This window comes from Esox lucius, chromosome 2, assembly GCF_011004845.1.
Source record: "Esox lucius isolate fEsoLuc1 chromosome 2, fEsoLuc1.pri, whole genome shotgun sequence".
NCBI lineage: Eukaryota > Metazoa > Chordata > Actinopteri > Esociformes > Esocidae > Esox > Esox lucius.
In genome coordinates, this window is record NC_047570.1 from 15,611,240 (window position 1) to 15,635,360 (window position 24,121).

General features: G+C 38.7%; 2 protein-coding genes across 4 annotated transcripts; both read right to left on the reverse strand.

Moving 5' to 3' along the window:
* Positions 1 to 1,127: 1,127 nt before the first annotated feature.
* On the reverse strand, positions 1,128 to 6,582 carry bola3 (bolA family member 3). The gene is made up of 4 exons (XM_010868811.4): positions 6,411 to 6,582; positions 6,051 to 6,177; positions 3,476 to 3,564; positions 1,128 to 3,215 (listed from the first exon to the last, which is right to left on the reverse strand). The coding sequence occupies exons 1-4, from the start codon at positions 6,444 to 6,446 to the stop codon at positions 3,150 to 3,152; spliced, it is 318 nt and encodes a 105-aa protein (XP_010867113.1). The 5' UTR covers positions 6,447 to 6,582; the 3' UTR covers positions 1,128 to 3,149.
* A 5,225-nt stretch (positions 6,583 to 11,807) lies between these two features.
* bco1 (beta-carotene oxygenase 1) lies at positions 11,808 to 24,046 on the reverse strand. 3 transcript variants are annotated; one of them, XM_020051267.2, is made up of 12 exons: positions 23,695 to 24,045; positions 18,336 to 18,425; positions 17,805 to 17,933; positions 17,448 to 17,577; positions 16,856 to 17,003; positions 16,632 to 16,782; positions 14,765 to 14,985; positions 14,390 to 14,641; positions 14,173 to 14,278; positions 13,965 to 14,059; positions 13,759 to 13,870; positions 11,808 to 13,356 (listed from the first exon to the last, which is right to left on the reverse strand). In XM_020051267.2, the coding sequence occupies exons 3-12, from the start codon at positions 17,836 to 17,838 to the stop codon at positions 13,202 to 13,204; spliced, it is 1,404 nt and encodes a 467-aa protein (XP_019906826.2). In that variant the 5' UTR covers positions 17,839 to 17,933; positions 18,336 to 18,425; positions 23,695 to 24,045; the 3' UTR covers positions 11,808 to 13,201. The 3 variants fall into 3 exon arrangements, with proteins under 3 accessions (XP_019906826.2, XP_010867110.2, XP_034143347.1); XM_010868808.4 differs by lacking the exon at positions 18,336 to 18,425 and having other exon boundaries at positions 23,695 to 24,046; XM_034287456.1 differs by lacking the exon at positions 23,695 to 24,045 and having other exon boundaries at positions 18,336 to 18,703.
* Positions 24,047 to 24,121: the final 75 nt, after the last annotated feature.

Consider the following 24,121-nt stretch of genomic DNA (forward strand, 5'->3'; position numbering starts at 1 on the left):
TGAAAAGACCAATCCATATGTACTACACATTCGCTCAGAGCATTCTCCGTGGTCACGCAAATGGAGGGCAGAGGCCGTGGGTACATTTACAGACACCTCAAGCAGGGACCTAGGCCTCTTCTACATATGAGCCTTGTTTTACAGCAATAATTAAAACATAGAGCTAAAAAAAGAAAGATTTAAAACGCCACCACAATAGTCCTGAGAGCAAAATTTTTTTAGATGCATGATTTCCTGTTATTTTTCAGGTAAGATAATGTGCAAGTTTCTGCAGCTTATATTCAAAAAATAACTAATGTCTGGACCTTCTGGAAGTAAGAGTCCCACCCAAATGAAGTGGATGGTAACAATGTGGTGTGATGTTTTGGTGCATACATGTTCCCCCCCAATGTGATTGGGAACTAACTGGCTAAGATTAGAGCAAGTATATTCATACAATTGACTTTGTTCACTTAGATGGATATGTTTAAGGGGAAGTTGCCCAAAATGTAATAAAATATTTATGCTCTCAATACTTTTGGGTAGATGTTTTACTTTCAATATCATTATTTTCTTAGCAATGCTAAGAGTTTTGGTCATTTGGTCCATTCCTCCAATCTCAAAACCAACGAAGACCCACAGCAACTACCCTACTACCAGCTAATTGCTGTTCTCAATATTTTGTGCAAGTTCTTGAAAATATGTTGCCATAAAATTTGATGCCAAGTCTTGAAGACTTTTCATGCCATAATGAGACTTCAGATTCAACATGGTCCGTTCTAAATAAACACATCAACAGACATTTTCAGAAGACTTGAGGAAGGCACATAATTCATTTTAACAATAAATGTGTTATGATTTCTGCTCAATGAAATTGACTTTTTTTTTTTTACAAGAACTTGATCAATGGACTCCGGTCTTTGACGAGGTGAGAGAAAATATAGCAAGGAATCTGAGACTATTCATTAATGTGGAATCTCTAAAGATTTATCAGAGCCCTAGAAGAAAAATATGTTAAACAACAATTAAATTTTTTCTTAAAGGTGACAACAGCTGTGAAAGGGAATGTTTCTCATTTTCAAACATTCATTCACAATATCATATCATAAAATATAACAAAAGGACACAAACTAGAGGAGACAAATGTGAATGCTTAAAATGTTTGTATTTTATATCAGGTAATCAGTTTACATCACATTATTTTGATCACACGTCTCTCTGATTTCATTTAGTTTAATGTTTCTGTTCATTTTATGTCTGTTTTCTCATATAAATACCTTTTCTTATTCCTTTGTATTTTCTTTCAAATATATCTAAAACAAAAAAAACTTTCATTTGAAAACTGGGAAATGCAGATAGAATGAGCTGCTATACTGCTTGACCTCTAAGGCAGAAACAGGTCAATTTTACTAAATAACTCAAACTTATGTGTCACCTGGGAAACGGGAGTGTTGTTTTCAACTAATTTTGTCCTGGTTCTCCCCTAATTTTAAATACATGCTAACATAATAGTATTTTAAGTAACACTTCCTTTTCATTTTGATCTATACATCAGCCTAACTGGAACATTGCACTGATCTACTGTTACTCACCCTAACCTTAACCTTTATCCTAAACCTAAAGGGGAAATTCACCACTTTGTACATGTATACTTATTTTAAATTTACATTTTAGTCATTTAGAAAGAGGTGCAGAGTTATTTTAGATACTCTTTATAAGCTAGGTTTTCTGAAGTCTTCTGAAAACGGGCAGGGACTCTGCTGTATTAGCCACAACAGAGAAAAGGAGACACTGAGAAACTGAATGTGGAGCGGGAAGAAGGTATTGTTAAAAAGGCAGACAAAAGCAGGAAGCATTTAGAAGATGGGAGAAACGATAGGACAAAAGATGAGAGGGTAGTAGTGCAGAGAGAATGGAGACCGTGACAGTACATGACCGTCTGGGAAAGTCCTGAGTGTGTAGGGTTGGAGAAGGGAGAAAAAGAAATGGAAACAAAGCAAATGATCAGAGACCTGTTGGGGGGTTGCAGTGAGATTAGTGGACAAACATCCAGTAAAGAGAAGGTCAAGTGGAAGAAAGAAGTGAAAGAAAAAGTTAGCAAAGGCAGATGTCATCAACTTGAAGTACTATCAGCCTTTGTCAGGAAATAAAGATATTAAGGTCTCAGACTCATTAAGGTAGTCTTCAAGGGCACCTACACAATGACAACAATGTTAAGCTTGAATAGACAAGCGACGCTGACATCATGGAATTCAAAAAAGAACATGGACAGGTGAGCGAGTGGGAGAAAAGACCCATTTAGAATGACGAGAAGCCCATGACCCGATGCTCTCGGACTATGAGAGAAAACACAGTTAGATGAAGAGAGAGCAGCTGGAGTAGCAGTATTTTCTGGGTTAATGTCTTTATCAGGGCCAAAAAGGCAATGGTCTGAAGGTCAAGAGGAACTCAGGCTTATTGAAGTCAAAATTGTTGACAGCAGATCAACAGGTCCCACCAGTTCCAGGGAAAAGGATTTCCACATGGGAAGTGGGCAGTGGACACATGACTACAAGGGTTTGAAGCCATGAGGTAGGGACTCGTTTATTTAGACTATTTTAATTAGGCTTACAGTTGCATTAGGCAGTACTGGACTACACAATCCATATCTGCAGAAAGCTCTGCCCTATGAGTTGGTTTGTCCAATCATGTTTGGTGGTTGGACATGGTTTTCAACCTCCGCAAGACCAGGAGTTGAATTTTTTTTACGAAAGGACCTAATTACACAAACTATAGCCCCATCACATCATACCACAGACGGTCTGGTGATTTATCTTGTGAGGTTGTCTGATCAGAAAGAACGGCAGTCCTGATACATTTCTAGCACACCATTCAGTGATTTGAACGGTCTATGGTAAATAAATAAAAAGATATGATTGTACTTAGTTAGATTTATTACTCAAATCACGCCATAAACCGTGTCCCTGCCATACGTTATTTCTATCATTTCTGACTAGTACTGCAAGACAGAACAAGGACCAACCCTTTCCTTCATTACTGCAATAGAACCATCAGCAATAATCTGAGAGCATTTCAGGGTGTTTATGCTCAGTTGAAAAAAGTAGCAGCATACAACATTCCGTTTGTGTGGTTATCTTCCATAGACCCACAATTTGAGATAGGACTCTCTCCTAATCTCGAGGAACTTCTGTGAATATTCGTAGTCCATGCATTCCTTGGATCTCCTCCTTGAGTGCCTGGGAACGAGAAGAGAGCAGCTAATAGACAGTTGTGCCAGGTTTCTGCAACCCTTCTGCACATGAAATAAGCTGTCGTAAGTGATTATCGCCCCCGAAGGTTTCGATATGCATACACAGTTTGACAAACTGTACTTGTTACTTTCTCTCAATTCACACACTGATACGAAACAATATCATCCCACCGTTTAATCTGACAGCTTAACAATACCTTTCCATATAATGGAGGATACTACCCATTTCTCCAATACGTGGGTTACCTGGTTGACTAGTTGGTGTTGTTGTACAGTTCTTTTCCCTTTAAATTCGTTGGATTCTATATGGACTTCATACATGGCACCACAGCCACCTAAGAAGAGAAAGTGAAATGTCACAACAGTTTAATGAGAGCACTATCTTTGGAAGCCTGGGGTTCTCATACTTTCCAATAATCCAGTGAACAATATAAGATATGAAAGCATGGCCAGGCGAGAATACTAAATATGTCGGTACAACAGCAAACATTAGCTTTGTTGTGATCTCGGTTGAATAGGAGGCTTATAGCCGCCAGTTGAGTCTGAAACCTGTAAAAACATGTTTTTAACAAGGTACATTTGTGACTGCTGTATTTCTTCATAATTTACAGACACAGGTATAGTTAAATCTGAAACCAAATTGACTGCGGTGAGGTCGATGACCACATATACCTGAAGCCATCAATGAGGACAGTCAAAGTGTGACCAGAAGTGTCAGACTTACTTCTACAGCACAAGTTTCAACACACAGACAGTTTATTTGCGGTGAGGTCGATGACCACATATACCTGAAGCCATCAATGAGGACAGTCAAAGTGTGACCAGAAGGGTCAGACTCACTTCTACAGCACAAGTTTCAACACACAGACTGTTTATTTGCCACTCAAGCCACACTTGATTCCCACACTCACATTTAAACATATGCTTCCTCCATTTGGATTACATCATCATCTGCATCAACAATGTCACCACCCATAAACTAATAAAGACCTTCCCCAACCAGAAGCCGTGGATGAACCCAGAGGTCCAAACCATCACAGACTACCGGCCAAATAACTCTACCTCCACAGCCAGCGACGTCCCCTTTACCGACGGGTTAAACAGGTTCTACGCATGCTTCGACAGGGACAACAAAAAGACAGCCATTAAAGCTGATCTCCCCACAGACGACCCCCCCCCCCCCCCCCCAGACTATCCATCGCCGAAGTGTCGTCTGCACTGAGCAGGGTGAATGCACGCAAGGCTGCTGGTCCTGATGGCGTCCCTGGGCGTTTGCTCAGACCATGTGCTGGGCAGCTGGCCGAGGTCTTTAGTGACATTTTCAACCTGTCCCTGGCTCAGGCGGTTGTCCCAACGTGCTTCAAGACTGTATTTAGCCTGAACGACTTTGACCTGTCACACTCAACCCCAGGATCATGAAGTGCCTCGAAAGACTAGTTCTGGCCCACCTTAAGTCATTGCCTCCCCCCAACACTGGATCCCAACCAGTTTGTCTCTATAAAACATTTCTGACCTGTGCAAGTGGTGTCTGCAAAGGGTGCATGGGATCATCAGGGTCCCTTCACATTCATGCCACAAACTGTTGGCCCTCCTACCATCAGACAGGCGGTACGGGTCTCTACTTTCCCGCACCAGCAGGCTCAGGAACAGTTTCTTCCCATCTACTGTAACCCTGCTGAACTCTGTGACCCAGAGAACTCTGTGACCATCACTAACCATACCCCCCCCCACCTCTCAGGTCCTTGTTGCACTACTCCCATTGAATTACTCTGACACTGCATTGCAAAGTCTGATAATTAAAGTTTTCAGTTGTCATAGGTACGTGTCTACCTCAGGAACCTCACTAATGTTATCTCCACATTTCAGTTGCACGTGCACCTTGCACATTCAATTTGCCTCTTAGCACATTTAGAATGCCATTTAGAATCGCCATCCATACCCACACAACTCTTATCCCTCTTGTAACATACACTATACTTAATACTTGTACATTTTCTGCCCTCTTTATTTGCCTTAATTGCACATTTCGTATTGCCATTTGTACTGCATTTGCCTTCATTGCACATCTACACATGCCACTTGTAATATACATTATACTCAACACTCAAAATGTTCTGCCCTCTTCTATTTGCACTTCTGGTTAGATGCTAACTGCATTTCGTTGTACTGCACTTGTCCTGTTCAATAACAATAAAGTTGAATCTAACCTAATATAGTCTGGGAACAGCAGAAGAAAGGAACTGCAGAGCAAAGTTACTTCAGACCATCTTTCATAACATTCAATAATCGATAAATTGCATCTGAAGGACCACATATGAATCCTGCCAGTGAGCTTGTATTAGAACAACTCAATGTCATTGAAATGATTGATCAAATTGAGTGAATCACTCAATTGTTCTTGGTTCTGTAAATGTATGCATAGCCTTTGTGTACCTTTGGTTCTATAAAGCTGTGTCTATAATAACATTCAATAATAATATTATTGCACCATGCACCCAACTAAAAGATATGCAAATCCAATTTTCTTCTCTAATACTGACTTCAGTTTTAACTACTGTTTTCTGTGTGAAAGTTGTTGGTGGGAACATGGAGCTAGAGGACCAGTATGAATCTTGCCAGTGATCCTGTCATTGAACTCCAAACTGCTTGTCATTCAAACGAATAATTAAAATTAAACCAATCAGTCATTCTACAGTATTTTAAATTAAAACAAGCATTGTGTATGTTTTGGTTTTATAAACCTATCAAAAGTATCATTTACGTCTTTATTTACGTCTCTATACGTCTTTATCATCGCCTCTTTTGACACCCCTCTATTTACCTGATATGTCCACAACTTTTAAAGACGTGGCCGACGGAAACTTCTCTTTGAGAATGTGGGCGATTCGGGTCTCTCCATCAGTCTGAGAAGACAGAGTCCTCTGCAGCTGTCTAAAAACCAAAAATGCCTGAAACAGAAATGTGTACAAAGACAGTTAGCTGGCTAGCTAACGATGACTGCATATGAATAAATATTGAATGACACGATGTTACGACAGTTGGCGAAATGGTTAGTGTTTCCAGAGATCACGTATCATGTCTAAATTAAATGTGACATGAGGAGAACATATCTGAACACGACCTTCAAAGTTGGCTGCGATGGTTAGCAGTAAATTCATACATTAGAAGAAAATATATTTACTTGATTTTTGTGAATAAATCTGGAAACAGAAATCATAGTGACGCTGAAGTCCTAGGATGAAAATCAACTAATAATAGTAAACAGTAAGAATCCAGTTGTCTTTAATGACAAGAAGCTAAGCTAAGAATGTTTAAACATAAGTGCCTGGACATCAGCGTCTGATCAGCGTCTTGTGAGCAACATTAAAGAAACACTTCCGGGTCACGATAATTAGGAACATTTCAAAATAAAGGAGGCCAACGATTTACTTCAAAACTGATATAAATTGAATGTATTAATTGTTTAAGAAAATGTACCTCTCAAAACATTGACAACAATTCATATTTTATCATATTTAAGAGTATAATGAATAAAAAGTGGGTATTAAAACACGTTCCAAGGTCAGAATTCAGACAATGCGAATGACTGAATATGGAATACAGATTGCCGAAAACGATTGAATTGTCCACAGAGAAAGAAATGCAGGAAATGTTCAGGAGAGTGTGCAGAGTAAGTCAAACCTGTTTAATCATGGGGAATGGTGTGCTACATCTACACAATACAATATTTTCCACACCCTCTATAGCTCCCAATGCAAAACACTATAATAGACTATGTATATATTGCCCTATACAGAAAAAACAATTCTATATGCCGCAGTGAATGTATTGTAGGAAATGTTCAGGAGACTGTATAGAGTGATTATGCACTATGTATCAAGAAGCACTATGTATTTGCAATGGTTGCTAGTAAGGTTGCACGATATTGGAAATAACTGACTTTGGGATATTTAGTTTTTCTGCAGTATATATTGCCATAAGAAAAAGCAGAGGATGTCTTCAGAAAGACCTTTGGCAATCAACCTGGCAGTCTGTATCCTTCATTCTTCCCTAGCCCCATCCTCTACAATTAAAATGTATGAAAAAATACTAAATTGTATTTGCATTGTGGCCAATTGTATGGGCGGCATAAAATAATTTTTTAGCATATAATCACTCTATACAGTCTCCTGAACATTTCCTACAATGCATTCACTGCGCCATATAGACTAGGTTTTGCTCATGATGCAATGGGTATCCCGTGTACAGTATATTCAAATGTTTTGCAATGAGGGAGGATGTGAAAAGTATAGTGTTGCTGGATTTAGCTCAACAAGCCCATATATTACTAATGAACACCAGAAAATTAACAAAATGTACATAATCAAGGATTCATCAACTCAACATCAACATTTTTACAACAATAGTTTGCTCTATCTCCATTTCTCAATGTGCTCCACCTTAGAATATTATTAATCCTTTGTGAAGTGCTACTTAAACAGCATTTTTCTTTCGTTAATTTCTTTTTATGTGTTGATATTCCTTTTGTTATCTATATCTTTACAATATGCACTAAGGAAACCGGCAAAATAGATTAATTAAATATTATTAATATGACGTTTAACCGCGGACTTTTATTTTGAAGGCAAAATCTCTAATGTTGCCAGCATCCATTACCGGGTCAGGGATATTTGTCCTTCAGAATAAATGCTCGTAATGTATACTTTCCATAAATGAGTCAGGCATATAACTTAAGTTACATGGTAAAATAGCAGTTTATACAAATAAAACAATATATAATATTTTAAAATGACATTAAGTAATTTATTTTTTGATAACAGAGTCTTACTACTCATTATCTGGCCCTGTGAGAGTGGTCAATCTGCAACAATGTAGTCAGTTGTTGATATTAGACAGACATATTGAACTGCACACAATTCCCTGTCTATTCATCACAGTAGAACTGTGAATGATTCAAGTTAGGAGCTCTTCTGCGTTACCCCAATTCTAACCAGGAAGCCAATCAGAATAGAGTGTGATGACAACCTCACTCAACTGAAAACGATAGTTTGTTTTTGCAGACAAGATTGAAGGAAAAATGTCCCAAAACAATCTGTAACTGAAGGCTACGGTTCCGGTTTTGATTAATTGAGCCAAGTGGGGAGAGGAAGAAGGGGGATGAGTAGTTTCAAAAGTAGTTTGAGAGTCGTTAGTGAGGGCTGAGACTGTGAAGTTGACAGTATGTTTATTATGTAACATGACTAATGAAATCTGTATATGAACCTGATTGCCTGGATTCCTTATAATAAAACTGTACCTAAAGTTAGTACGCTACCTAAAAAGCAAATAAAAACAGAATGCAATTATGTGTTTATCATTTATCCATGTTTTTTATTGACAACAGTATAAAGACAACATAGCAAATATTGAATGTGAGAAATATTATTGTTTTTGGAAAAATAACATGCCCATTTTGAATTTGATGCCAGACACTTTTCAAAAAAGTTGGGACCGAGGCATGTTTACCATTGTGTTGCTTCACCTCTTCTTTTAACAATACTCTATAAGTATTTGGGAACTGAGGAGACCAACTTGCTGTAGATTTAAAAGTGAAATGTTATCCCATTATTGCTTGATATAGGATTTCAGCTGCTCAACAGTTCAGGATCTCCTTTGTTGAATTTACAGTGTGGAGAACAAGTATTTGATACACTTCTGATTTTGCAGGTTTTCCCACTTACAAAACATGTAGAAGTCTTTTTATCATAGGTACTCTTAAACTATGAGTGACGGAATCTAAAACAAATATCCATAAAATCACATTGTATGATTTTTAAGTAATTAATTTGCATGTTATTGCATGACATAAGTATTTGATACATCAGAAAAGCAGAACTTAATATTTGGTACAGAAACTTTTGTTTGCAATTACAGAGATCATACGTTTCCTGTAGTTCTTGACCAGGTTTGCACACACTGCAGCATGGATTTTGGCCCACTCCTCCATACCGACCTTCTCCAGATCCTTCAGGTTTCGGGGCTGTCGCAGGGCAATACGGACTTTCAGCTCCCTCCAAAGATTTTCTATTGGGTTCAGGTCTGGAGACTGGCTAGGACACTTCAGGACCTTGAGATCCTTCTTAGTGGCCCTGGCGGTGTGTTTCAGGTCCCAGCCACGACCCATCTTCAATGATCTTACTGAGGGAAGGAGGTTGTTGGCCAAGATCTCGCGATACATGGCCCCATCCATCCTCCCCTCAATACGGTGCAGTCGTCCTGACCCTTTGCAGAAAAGCATCCCCAAATAATGATGTTTCCACCTCCATGGGGATGGTGTTCTTGGGGTTGTACTCATCCTTCTTCTTCCTCCAAACACTGCGAGTGGAGTTTAGACCAAAAAGCTCTATTTTTGTCTCATCAGACCACATGACCTTTTCCCATTCCTCCTCTGGACCATCCAGATGGTCATTGGCAAACTTCTGATGGGCCTGGACATGCACTAGCTTGAGCAGGGGGACCTTGCGTGTGCTACAGCATTTTAATCCATGACGGCATGGTGTGTTACTAATGGTTTTCTTTGAGACTGTGGTCCCAGCTCTCTTCAGGTCATTGACCAGGTCATTGACCAGGTCCTGCCGTGTAGTTCTGGGCTGATCCCTCACCTTCCTCATGATCAGTGATGCCCCACGAGGTGAGATCTTACATGGAGCCCCAGACCGAGGGAAATTGACAATCATCTTGAACTTCTTCCATTTTCTAATTATTGCGCCAACAGTTGTTGCCTTCTCACCAAGCTGCTTGCCTATTGTCCTGTAGCCCATCCCAGCCTTGTGCAGGTCTACAATTCTATCCCTGATGTCCTTACACAGCTCTCTGGTCTTGGCCATTGTGGAGAGGTTGGAGTCTGTCTGATTGAGTGTGTGGACAGGTGTCTTTTATACAGGTAACGAGTTCAAACAAGTGCAGTTAATACAGGTAATGAGTGGAGAACAGGAGGGTTTCTTAAAGAAAAAGTAACAGGTCTGTGAGAGCCAGAATTCTTACTGGTTGGTAGGTGATCAAATGTCATGCAACAAAATTGTTTAAGAGTACCTATGATAAAAAGTAGACTTCTACATGCTTTGTAAGTAGGAAAACCTGCAAAATCGGCAGTGTATCAAATACTTGTTCTCCCCACTGTATATACACAAAATTAAGGGAACACTTATATCATACATTGGGACTTGATGATCGAAATAAGTAAAATATTTAAATCTTTACTGCATTTTGTATAATTTGTTGAAAACAAAATGACATAACGATCAATGGAAACCAAAATCCCCAAGTGATCACAGGCTGTTCCAACTCCTGGAGGAGCTGGACTGCCTGTGCAACCTTAATGGACTGCAGGTACCGCCTCATGCTACCAGTAGTGACACAGTTACTAGCAAAATGCTAAACAAGAGAAGGATCAGTCAGGAAGGATAAGGAGAGAGTAATTGTCTGTGTCCACCATTTTCAAAACCATTCCCTTTTGGGGGTCATCTTGCTGTTGCCTCTCCAGTTTGACATTGATTCACAATTGCTTATGCTTCCTAACTGGACAGAATGATATCCATGAAGTTTAATTGATATTGTACTGGAATGATTATCGCAAAATCACAAAGATTCTCATGTTCCACCTATTTATATATTCCACCTAGTTTTTCTGTTCCACCTGTTGAGTCCTGTCGTTAGCAAGCAAGTTCTGCCATCAACAGCAACCGATGTGAATTTTGGTGGACCTTAATATTAACTAGCTAGTTAACGTTTACTGCCTCTAAAATGTATTTGACATCAAAATTACTATCAAATGTTTAGCTACTACTTATTTGCCTTCTTTACAGGTGATATAATGTTTTCAGGCAAGGCCAATCCCACTTCTGACACCAGTGTAACACCCCTGGCCAGGACGCTGAACCAGGAGACGGAGTCAGAGAGTACTGGGTAGATTTTATTAACCTAAACACAGCTGTTGGTGACTGTCTGTGCCCCAACCTTATCAGCAAACACAACATAGGCACTTACCAAACTCTCTCTAAGAACTGTGTCTAGCTCATGTATCTCACAGGTACATAGTTCTCTATAACACACAGGAGTGGGGCCAAAAAGAGGCCGATATCTGCCAAAACCCAAGATGAAGAGGAAGTTCACCTTTCAGCACGAAAGGTGAATTTATGCAACCAGATTATTGTAAGGTTTTAATTTTTAATTTTCCCCCTCGAAGATTTCACTTTGTTTTTCAATTGAATTGTTCACATTATAGGTCACATTAAAAGTGGAAAAAGTTCTGACATGATTTATCTTTGTCTCATTCTTTTACATCATAAAAACCTGGCATTTTCACAGGGGTGTATAGACTTTATATCCACTGTACAATCTATAAATTGACTATAATAGTAGTACAGAGTCTTATAATCCCCATAAAACCATGCAATACCGGAAAAACATCTCTTTGTGTTCCTATATTTTTCCATAGAGGAATTTTAGATATACTTCAAATAAGATCTGTGTTTCATGTTGATGTGGAAAAGTCCACTTTTAAAGAAAAATGACAAGGAAAAATAAACTCACAAGAATATTCTCAGTTGATTATTCCAATTTATTCTCACAGGAGCAAGACAAACAGCAGAAAACCATGTGTTGCTCTAACTTCTTATTGTTGCTGTTTCAACAAAAAGCCTTAAGTCAGCAAAAGGGCATGCTGATTAAAGGATTTTCCTTATCAAGGCATTAGTGTACTGTCTAAGGTAAGTTAACACTGTCCATTTATTACACTGGGTTTTGAATAGCAGTTTAGCAGGTTTTTAATCAATAAACAAAATACAATTATTACATAGGCTTATTGGTGTTCATTATGAAACGAATACACAAATGATGAATATAATGAATATGAATTTAGAAGTAATACATGGCTACTTATTCTCTACAAAAAGATGTCCTCTACATAGGCTTAAACCACCTTATATGAAGAAATCTGAAAATTCCTTATGGAAAAAATGATTAATGAAATGCACAAAAAAAACGCATCACATTTTGCCACCTGGTTTGATAGGGATTATACATGACATGTCAGTTCCTTCAGTCTGTATGGATCACGCCTGTCTAACAAATGTGCACACATGTATTGAGAAGAGATGGATTCAGTGTTATCCTTACAGTTCAGACATCCAACGTCCTTCCCTGAGAGCTGGTCTGTATTCTATCTAGTTGGCCACCACTGCATGGTGGCAGTTTAAACTGTCACTGTACAACTGCGGCAGGAAAATTTACATTTTGTATGGGGGGAAAAAACTGACCCAAAACAATATCTTAAAATGTTTGAAAATGGCATAATATAAGACCCGAAATTATATTCATATTGGCATTTTTTATTTACCCATAGCCTATTCCTTATGATAATAGTGGACAATTAAAAAGAAAAAGACATCTAAAAAGTAAATGAGATTTTAATTACAAAATTTTAACTGCATAATGATCATGCATGAAAACATCTAAACATTAAGCATTTGTTCATATTGTAGTGATGCATACGTGCATGCTCACTTCAATAGACACACCTTATACTTTGGTACTGACACTTTGTTTGTCAGGAAGCAAGAGATAATGATGCCTTACAATCATTTTATAACAATAAATGTCCTCTGCAATCGTCATACATTACATAAAAATACAATAAAGATATGAATACAATTCTTATATAGCCAATACTACACACCAATCATTTTATACAAAATGTAAATGTAAAATGTTATATGCCATTGTAGTAGATTAGAATTGGTAGTTGTTCAATAGTTCAAAAAATCCTGAGGATTTTCATCCATCATGGAGTCACTTGAGGTACAGTACAGTTCTGGATTAGTCCATAGTATACTGGTCAGTATTTAAGATTATCCTTATTGTTTTCCATTGTCTGTTTCTATGTGGGAGGTAGTGGGCTATTTCCATCATTATTCCATATATCCTTTAGCCACATTAATTTGCTTTTGGGATGAAGTATCCATGCATGTCCATGTAGAGCTCTGAATTCACATATGCTCGAGCGACCTCCTTGAAAGACTTTGCGTCCAGCACCAAGATGAATCCAGATTCGCCTGGACTGGAGTTGATGACCGATGTCAAGACCAAACCTTGGCATAGGATATAATATTTTTTTAAACTATAATAGCTGCAATATGCTACAGACACGTATACAATGATTACATCTTTAGCATGTGAATGTCTGGCTATTCAATTTTGAAACTGGCTTTAAAACTAGGCCTAGTCCAGTAAATAAAATAAAGTAAACAATAACATTTTGAAATGAAGATTAAACATAAGATTAAACATATAGAACACACAAAAGCAACTAGAAGAAATGAATAAAAGCTATGAAAAGGGAACAAAAAAGAAACAAACACATGCACGTAGCAACCTTGCCCCACTCCCCTTAACTCCATACACAGCCCCTCCCACTAACAACCAAACTCAACTGCTAAATTACAAAGACTGTACTGGTCTTTGACATATCTAGGGAAAAAAAGCAATCTCACCATCATCCTCTCCTTCTCCGTTGGGTCTTGGAATAAACACAGGTTCCGATGGCCAACAGTTGTCCTCTCTCCATTTAGTAATTTCCTTTGTCTCAGTGTCAAATTTCATTATCTGTTTATAACAGTTAGGTATAGTTGACAAAAGATGAGATAAGCAGCTCAAGAGGTTATGTTCAGAAAGGTATGAATTATACTGTAACTTTCACCTCGGTTGCCACTGCAGACATTGCAACACAAGTCATGTAGACAAATCTGTACTTCCTGCCATTGAAGTCATAATTGATCCTGGGAAGTTCCACACCTGTAGATATATATTGGAATAATAATAATAGAAAAAGTACATTGATTAATAAGATGTTGGACTTATATGAGTATCTATATGGTACACGAATGAAAGTATTGTTGGAGTCTTACTTTCACACAGCACCTCTGGCTGGCAGAGTAGTTTCCCATCTTTGTCTTTGACAGCACTGGCTGTTGTGTATTTGAGTTTCACCAAATCTTCGCCAACATCTAATGTCTTCAGAAACAGTTGACAAAATGACAACATTACTTTATAGAAACAATTGACTATTCATTATTCCAGGGCAATAGTTATATATTAAGATGGTCATCAGTCATAAAACTTTACCGAGTCAGTCTGTACAGGAAGGGCAAACCTTTTGCACTTTGGCACACACATTGTAAAGGAGGTTGATTGTTCCTTTAATACATTCAGGTAGAACATGTTGTACAAGCTGTGGTCTTCATAGGCGATAACATCAAAGATGACATGACCATCCTCTTCAAAAGCATTCACATGATGGTATACCACCATTGCATTTGTGTAATACTTTATGTCCACTTCTTTGCCTGTCTTTTTGTCGATCACGTGAATCAGGGTCTATCAGAGTTGAAACACAAAGAAGGAATGTCATTTGCACTGAATGAAGTAAAAACATGATCCCAATTTCGCTGAACTCAAATATTGGATATATTGCCAAAGAGAATGAATACTATAAGTTACATTTTCTTTGGGGAAAAACTTCAAACAGCTAGCCCAGTTAACCCTTCTCATGTATGCCGTGGCCATCTTGAGGATGTCTAGTTTGAACGGCTGCTCAATGAAGATGAAGTAGTTGTCAGTCATGCCAAAGCTATGGTAGTAGCTGGGGCTAAGAAGGGAGCGGCACGGTACTGAGCAAATCACCTCAAGGCTTTTTATGGCTGGAGAAGCCTTAGCCGTTTCTGAAATAAAGAGAATATGAACAAAATAATAATCACAAGATAACCATTTCCGACTCTTATTAATGATAAAAAAGGAATCACTAAAGGCTCGGCCACAATTAGGTGCTTGGTTTACCCTCAGATGCGAGAACAATTACAGTAGCACCTTGTTCTAATTGCCGATTATCCCGTTCACACTGCCTTCTCAGCAGGGAATGCTGTGTGTATGACCAGTTTTGTGCATGCGCAAGAAATACACTTTTCTCACTCTTGTTGACTTTTACTAGTGATTGCTTCTCACGTTTTCTGATTAGCTCACTGGGCGTGTCCATTCACATTTTGGCTTGTCGTGTGCCTTTACAGTACTTGTTTCGCTGTTTGCTTGCCACTTGTGGTTGTATGCAAATACATTTTTGTTATCAACGTAGGTTGTTTATATGGCTCAGGAAATCCAGACACAGCAATGACTTTTTCCTCAATGTTGGTTGTAGGAAAGATTGGATGGTAGAAGTAAGCACAAGGAACAATGAGTCTCCTTCGGTGCAGTGTGTAGCTAACAACAAGATTATTTTCTTAAATCGCCAATCTTAATCTGGCAGCTTGTAAACAAATGTGTGTTAATCTTTTGATGGTGCAATAATTTGTGCAATGTGTTCCAACTATAGCACCAACTACACCAGGTGGTCCAGCTATGGCCATGAAGTTGGCTTTGTTTCTTTGTAGTATGAATTGTCAGATGATGTAGTGTCTGGAGAGGGCATTGGTTGTTTGACAAAATTCTACCGACACATGACTGAGATATACGCAGTTCATCTGCGCTGCATAGCTGCATTTTCCCTGTTGCCAAGTAGTGTAGAGTTGTCACAACCTTGACCTTCTGTGTTATTTAGTTTCTGTTGGTGAATTGACTACACCCCCTGACTAGCTCTACTGTGACCATGACACCCTCACGATACCTTTTTAAAAGCTCAGTATCATTCAGTGTTTCTAAAATGTTATCATAATTACGAGGCGGATTGCCAAAATAGGACTGACAAAAATAGGACTGACACACCCGTTGTTTTAAAAGTTTATCCTAAATCAGAAAGTTGGGAACTTCTTTCAGCCTTAAGATGTTTTGTGAATACGGCCCCTGAATTTGACTCACGCTTTCTGGGTTGGCACAAGCTTTTAGTGCAATGAGCAACAAGCAAGTCAATGTGTCTAATGGTCTAACCCTTACTTCCATCTTGATCAAACATTTACCATCTTCTGAAAAACATTGAAAAACGTAATTTCATTTTCCCCCTCGAAGATCTCAGTTTGTTTTTCAATTGAATTGTTCACATTATAGGTCACATTAAAAGTGGAAAAAGTTCTGACATGATTTATATTTGTCTCTTTCTTTTACATCACAAAAACCTGGCATTTTAACAGGGGTGTTTAGACTTTTTATATCCACTGTACATGTTGCCCCAGAGATTGATGGCAGTCTTCTGGTCGGAGGGCAATTAGCAGACCCCCCCTTCTGGTCACCCCACCTGCCCTGACCAGAAACAAATATTTCAATTTGTTTTGGTTTTAGAGCTGACCACACAGGCATGTGGACTCTGTGATTAAGGCGACTGGTGACATCCCTTGGTTATGCGTAATTAACTGTAACATACTTTTTTTTTCTTAAAACATACCTCCTGCAGAATCAGCTGGAACCTTAAAAAATATGTATTTGGTCTTTCCCTTCTCTGCTATTGAAGTCCCCATGTTGTAGGTGTTTCCTTCTTTATCATAATGTGGATGGGATGTTGCCAGGTTTACAGCAATGTATTTCTGGTAGTCCACCTAGAGAGAAACCGTGAGAGACTGGTAAACAGAGATGTTCACGGTCATCCAGCATGTCCTGTGATAATTGTACCTTGTCCTGAGTCTCCAGGGTCATAGGGTCTATTTTGCGTATATAGTTGGTTTCAGAAGTGGCATAATAATCTTTCCCATATCGGATGAAATTATTCCCACAATTGTCGGTAAAGTCTGGGACTGTGTGGTTAAGGAAGGTGATCGCCCTGGAGATGGAGATCATTGAATTAGCACCAGGTATAATTACAACAGGATTGTTTAACTGTATCATCGTGAGTCAGAACATCTTCCACCATAACGCCTAGTCTTGCCTGCCTAATCACAAGTTTTACCACAAAGGATAGAGATCTCTAATATTTTTAGTGAAGCTAATAAACAATTACATTTTTATAGCATTGTCATATCTTAGCCAAGGGTGCCAATAGCTGTGGAGGGCCTTCTGATGAGATTTAAACATTAACAAACTCCACACAGCCAATCAAATTCCTTCATGAAAATTAGATTTTAAAGAATAAACAAAATACAACTTAACAAATAATATGACTGAACAGCTAGGTTTCAGTTCTTTTTTTAAATTGCTCTCATGCCCGAAAAGGTTGGAGATCCAGGCACCTGAGAATTTGTTGTGATAAACTGTAAATGTAACTTACTTGGATATTATGTTTTTGCCTGGGTCAGGGTAGGCCATTGTCCCCATTTCAGACACAACAATTCTGTTGGCTGCCATGTTGTCTTTGTATGTGTCTCCACGTAAATATCGACTTCTGTAAATCACCTCACCTGTAATAAAAAAAAACATAAAGCACTTGGCTAGTAAGCCTAATTACTTTTGACATTGGGCTAGGGGAAATTATATTCTTCAACTATCACTTGAAACAGAAGGATTCTGGACATTGGCCAGGTTAGTAGACTGCAATGTTTAACCAGATCCAAAATCTTTGCCATTTCTGATGGTATGGAGCCCATAGCATCAGAAAAGAAAAAGCCAAAACATTCATATATCTTACCATCTTGGAATGTAAAGCTTTGCATTAGGGCCATCCCATCAAACCAGTGGTTGTATGTGGTCTCCCCCACTGTGAATATGCCTGGTCCATTGCGCAACAACGTGCCCTGCAGCCAGTTTGGTAGGTTGCCTATATAAATAGGTTTTGGAGGATGATGTACAATAGTATAACAACATTCTAGCTACAGAATTTACCTTTAGAATCGTATTGAAACAGAATATCTTGTGAGGGAGATCTGGCCAAGAAGGCAGGAGAGGTAAAACATACATAATAATATTAAATACAGAACTTTGCAAAAGTATTTGGCACTTGAAAGTCAAACAAAAGCCATTTATTTGGGTAGTAAGTGTTCATTTGTAAAAAAAAAATTAAAAAATCCATAATTATCTTGTAGTCTCTACTGCTGAGTTTTTCCCCAGCTTCACTAGTCAAGAGGTTGTGCAAACCCCGGTCGTGCCCAGTTCCATGACCCAGCTGACAGTGACACCCCCAGGTCAACGCCTTGAGGAAACCCCTACCCCAGGCCACAACCGTGGCAGCATGCAACAGGTGGTGAAAACAGCCCAGCCCATCACTTGTGTCCATCTCCCAACCATCATAGACCTCCAGTGCAAGTGGTGCCTGTGTAGGGCACGCAGCATAATCAGGGACCCTTCACATCCATCCCACAAACAGTTTGCCCTCCCATCAGGCAGGTGGTACAGGTCTATTCGTTCTTACACCAGCAGGTTCAGGAAGTTTCTTTCTATCTACTGTAATGCTGCGTAACTCTGTGACCCAGAGAACCCTGTGAACTCTGTGACCCATTACTTACCATACCTCCACCACCTCTCAGGTCCTTGTTGCACTACTCCCTTGTAATACTGACACTGCCTTGCAAAGCCTGATAATGGGTGTTTTCAGTGGTTACAGGTACATGTCTACCTCAGGAACCTCACCTCTGCTATCCCTGCATTTCAGTTGCACATTCAATTTGCCTCTATGCACATTTAGAATTGCCACTGTACTTGCATTTGTACAGTTGTTACACATGCCCACCTCAAGGACCTTAGTGCTGCTGTCTCTGCGTCATGGTTGCTCATGCTACCCTACTACAGCACTCCTTCATTTGCCTCCTTCATTTGCCTCATCTTGTATGCCATTTAGAAATTGACATTTGTACCCGAACAACTGTTGTCCCACTCATAACATACACTATACCAAATACTTATAACTTTCCGCCCTCCTCTTTTTGCCTTAATTGCCCATTTAGTATTGCCATTTGTACTGCATTTACCTTCATTGCACATCTACATATTCCACCTGTAATATACATACACTTAATCCTTGTAAATACTTGTACATTTTCTGCCCTCTTTGCACTTCTGGTTAGATGCTTACTGCATTTCATTGTACTGTACTTGTACTGTTCAATTACAATAAAGTTGGTTAATCTAATCCAATCTAATATTTTGTTTCGATTCGCTCCATTCTTGCTTATTACAATCTCGCTAAAGAGAGGACAGTCAGGATAATTTAAGTGTCTCTAGGATTGAGAAATATGCTTTTCTTTAAATGAGATTTCAACAATCACTATAAGGCCTCCCATTCACAACAGCTCCCTCATGTATCCTATACAAATGCCATTGTGGTTTGAAGAATCAAATCAATCAATCAATCAAATTTATTTATAAAGCCCTTTTTACAACAGCAGTTGTCACAAAGTGCTTTACAGAGACACCCGGCCTTAAACCCCAAGGAGCAAACAACAGTAGTATTGAATTTCAGTGGCTAGGAAAAACTCCCTAAGGTCGAATTTTAGGAAGAAACCTAGAGAGGACCCAGGCTCAGAGAGGTGACCAGTCCTCTTCTGGCTGTGCCGGGTGAGATATTAAGAGTCCAATTGGAATAATAAATACATTTCTCTGGTCTAAATCCAGAGTCTATTTGATTTTAGACTAGGTCAGAAGTATGACCAGGTGGACAAGGACAGGGACAGCAACGGGCCCCCCAAACCAGGTAATCCGCAGGTGTGGACCAGGACCTCATCTTCTCCTAAAATTTAAAACTGGAGGAGACTGAGAAAAGTTAGTAGTACATCCCTCATACCCCCCAGCACAATAATATAGCAGTGTAACACCTTGGAACTGAGACTGGGGGGTCCAGTGAAACTGTGGCCCTACCCGGGGGAGGCCCCGGACAGGGCCCAACAGGCAGGAAATCAATCCAACCACATTGCCAGGCATCAACCAAAGGGACACCCACCAACCGCAACCCCCCTGAATGAGGGCAGAGTATTGCTAGCAGCATACAGCCTAATTGCACAAGTGCGCAACAGAGAGTCAACAACAAGCCAGTGACTCTTCCCTCGAAAGGCATTGGAGGGAGGGCATCCCAGTGGCGACGAGAGCCCACCTGGCAAGACAGCAAGGGTGGACAGTACCAAGCCTACTGGTCACCTTCCCGCCCCCGGGCCAGGCAACACCTAATTATAAACCGTGCTGTAGAGATGAGTTTTTAGTAGACACTTGAAAGTTTGCACCGAGTTTGCATTTCTAACCTTAATTGGCAGATCATTCCACAGGAGTGGAGCTCTATGAGAAAAGAATCATGAGTCATGCATTCCACCTACTATCTTAACATCCAGCAGAAACTTTATACATATCACCTGCAAATGGAGTGGAAGGCTGTTCTGTTCACAGACTATGGCTGGGTAAAAAAATATTTTCCAGTTAATTGGGATTCTTGTTTTGACAAGCTGAAATTGATTCTTAAGAAAATCCAGAAATCTATTTTAATAAATCCATGCATTTTCTCTTTTGAGGTGTTAAATGAGTGGGAAGTTAGAAAGAAAGAACCGGACATCTTGACAGACAATGCAATGCTACTGTACATGACACGTGTTGAGGCATAAATGGAGCTGCTGCACAGCTTCTTTTTTTTTACAGCTTCTTCCTTCTGTCTCGGCACTTCCTTCTTCCATCGATCAGAGTTCTGATCGATGGAACTGCCATCACAGACCACACATCAGGACTGCCTGACCCAAGGGACTCGTAGTTGTCACTGTCTAAAGTCCTCCTGAATGTGTTGCAGATCAAGTTGTTGCCTGGTAATTCCTCCTGCCACTGCCCACGCCCCACTTGACTCTCCCTGTCCTTATCCACCTGGTTATTCAGCGGACATGGATTCTGTTTAAGGACTAACATTAACTCTTGTTGACCACATGGTAGTATTATATATTGACATATCTTTCGAAAACATATTTTCAATATGTGCCTACATGTTTTTAAAACATATACCAATATATGTATTATATGTATTGCTAATTTATGGCCATATATGTAATACATATATTTACATATTCAATTGTGTCCGTTTTTAAATGTTTTAATATGTCTTATACATGTAAATATATTTACATAAATGACAAAATTATACTTGGTAATATGCAATTAGCCTTTACATCTAACTGATATACTTCCATATTTGTATTGTTTCATGTCGTGTGTTTATTATGATATCTAGTTGTTTCTTTGAAGTACTGTCACAGAGAGGAATAGCATTCATGATACTGTGTTAAAATGTATGCATAATGTTTTCATAATGAGTCTAATTTTTTCTGGAAAATAATCTCTTGAATATTAATTCCTTGATGTGTTGATGAGAAATGTACTGCATATACATATTATTTCATTATTTTAACACATAATTTTCAACATTAAATTATATGACATGCATTGTATTATGATATTGTGAGAAGCGCAAGTTAAATATTTCATAAACATATTCCGGGCACATATGTAAACATATGATGAGAAATCCTCTACACAGACCTTGGACTGTGCCCAATGCAAAGTAGGGCGCAACTGCTCAGCAAAGGATAAGTGACAAGTTTCAACATTAGCTTGCAATTATACTAGCCGTCATTCAATAACTTTTGTGGCTCAGATAAAAATTAACAAATAATGCTAAACATTTATTAACTTGGTAGTCCCACTTGAGGATCCCTCTTGTACATGCTTTCTAAACAAAGTCCCAATTTGCCTTCAGTGCAGTGTTGAAATATTTTGGGAACTATCATACAAACAAAATCTGTTCATCCACTGCTGTTAATGAAACTATTGGACCTCCCACTGTAAGCTAATTGATTGTGCTTAGAAGGTTAGCAATGCACTGTCATTTTGGGCAGTTAGTGCCACTTTACTGGGTGCAGTCATTTTGGAAAGAGCAAAACTATTCTTAATTGAAAGTCATGGATTTCTCTGGCTTGATTCCTTTCTTGCACTTATCACTCAAATACCCCTTTGCGTTGCACATTGCGATAGCAAGCCAATTTAAAAAGCTTTGAGCTAGTGTGATCTCAACCAAGTTGAAATTTGAACCAACTGGAATAACTAGTTCACATACTGAAATAGATTATAGTATTATTGTTTATACACACACACACACATCTACTCGCTACCTAGTCCCTCCAATTATAATATGAGATGAGGAAAATGGGATATCTTACATGAGGATAATGGGAAATGTTGCATGAGAAAAAAGGAAATAGATAAATGACTAAACTGAGAAAATAGTAAATTTGAGGTGTTGAAGAATATAAAGGGTGAGTAAATGATAAATGTAAGAGTAAAATTGATTATATTTAAATACATTTTGTTGGCTAATAGTAGGCAAAGTTAATGATTAAACACGATTTCACTTTTAAATAATTTAGTCATCTAATAACCTTTCACTGACATTTGTCATTCCTTGGATTCACCTCAGGTCTAAAACAAATAAAATATATGACAGCATAATGTGTACTTTAAAGAAAGGTAAACTAAATATGTCATGATGATGACAAGATCGATATGTTCTGGGCAAGTATACACATACTACGGTAGCTACTGGTTGATTACCGTTTTGCTAGCAGCAAGATATTATGCAAGCAGCACTAACTCAGCATTATGTTTTCAAAATAAAAGCCATAATTAAAATGCATGGTAATGTGTTTATTTCCTTACAAAGATTCTGTATTGTAGTAGAAGACAAGCTATTTTTTTAAGCAAAAACATTGAATAATTATTAGAATCTAATATATATAGAGAGATTTGTAACATACACACTACAATTCAAAAGATTGGGGGGTACTGCTAATTATACGCTTTTCTTTCCCCCGTGAAATGAAACTTTATATGGATACTGTATATGGAGTAAGTATGTTCCACTTGACATAGTCTAGGTATTTTGTTATAAGCCAATTTGCATAAACCAGATTTGGGTATAGCATATTGCATTGGAGCCCATAGAAGTGGGCTGCTAAGAAAGTCTTGCTGGTTCAACCCTCTATTTTCCCCCATGAAATGACACTTTATATGGATTCCACACACCCGAGTGAGAAATTCTTGAATGCCATGTTCCATTTCATAAAGTCTAGGCAATATATGTAACAAAATGGTCTGTACATTTTATACTTTAATATTGTTCTTTATTTTTTTAAAACCTATATACTTTTTCCATTAAATGCTCTTTGCATTCATTAGAAAACGATGGTGGGGTTTCTATGGTTACAGTTTACTATCTTTAGAACTAATTATGTATTGACATTGGCACTTTTATTCTGAAGGTTTCCTCATTAACAATACGATAATGACGTCATCGTTAGTGCTGCTGGCGGAATACTAGTGTTGATATGGCGATCTGGACAAACGCTTTAAAAATATATATTTGAAAGACCACTTAGTTAAATCATGATAGAAACTGTATTCGGATTGCCACTACTTAAATGAAAATTATTCACATGAACATGAAAATTCTGTATTTCCAGCGGAGGAATGCAACTTTGGAATCTAAGTTGAAAAGGTATTGATATAGTGTGAAAGTTATTTTAAAGGACTTAGATCCTACATTTAATTATATGAATCCTTACCTTTGACTTCAGCCTTCACGGCTTCTGGTCTTTCTTCTTTATTTTTTGAGTAGTCGTAAGCCATTATTTTCGAAGATCCGATCCGTTTTCAGTTAGGTTAGCTTACAAAGAAATTTTGATGAATGAGAGGACACTGGTTTATATAAAATACTAGGGAACACATAATCAATGCTTTACTCCTCCCTGTTTGAGAAGGGTCCAACTGCAGCTTGCAGCAGTCGCTCACGCCAGGCCCCCTGCTCACGCCGCGCCCCCGCTGGCACGCAACTTCCGACTTTCAGACATGTACGGTTTGTTTACAAGACGCAGATGGACCATATTGCCATATTGAGTCATAGCGGCAACAACTCCCTGGAAGCACCTGGGTCCTGTTGCACAAAAGTAGAATGAAGAAATCCAGGATAACTGAAAAAGCGCAGCTTGACTT

What these genes read in the sequence shown, in the direction of transcription:
- bco1 (XM_010868808.4), bottom strand. Translation starts at nt 23,758, where the DNA reads ATGGCTTACGACTACTCAAAAAATAAAGAAGAAAGACCAGAAGCCGTG. An exon ending in TCCAGCTGATTCTGCAGGAG is followed by an intron (nt 14,986 to 16,631) that starts GTATGTTTTAAG and finishes TCTTTATTTCAG; the next exon opens with AAACGGCTAAGGCTTCTCCA. An exon ending in TGTCTGCAGTGGCAACCGAG is followed by an intron (nt 13,871 to 13,964) that starts GTGAAAGTTACA and finishes TGTTATAAACAG; the next exon opens with ATAATGAAATTTGACACTGA.
- bola3 (XM_010868811.4), bottom strand. Translation starts at nt 6,446, where the DNA reads ATGATTTCTGTTTCCAGATTTATTCACAAAAATCAA. An exon ending in GATTTATTCACAAAAATCAA is followed by an intron (nt 6,178 to 6,410) that starts GTAAATATATTT and finishes TTTCTGTTTCAG; the next exon opens with GCATTTTTGGTTTTTAGACA. An exon ending in AAAAGTTGTGGACATATCAG is followed by an intron (nt 3,565 to 6,050) that starts GTAAATAGAGGG and finishes TTCTCTTCTTAG; the next exon opens with GTGGCTGTGGTGCCATGTAT.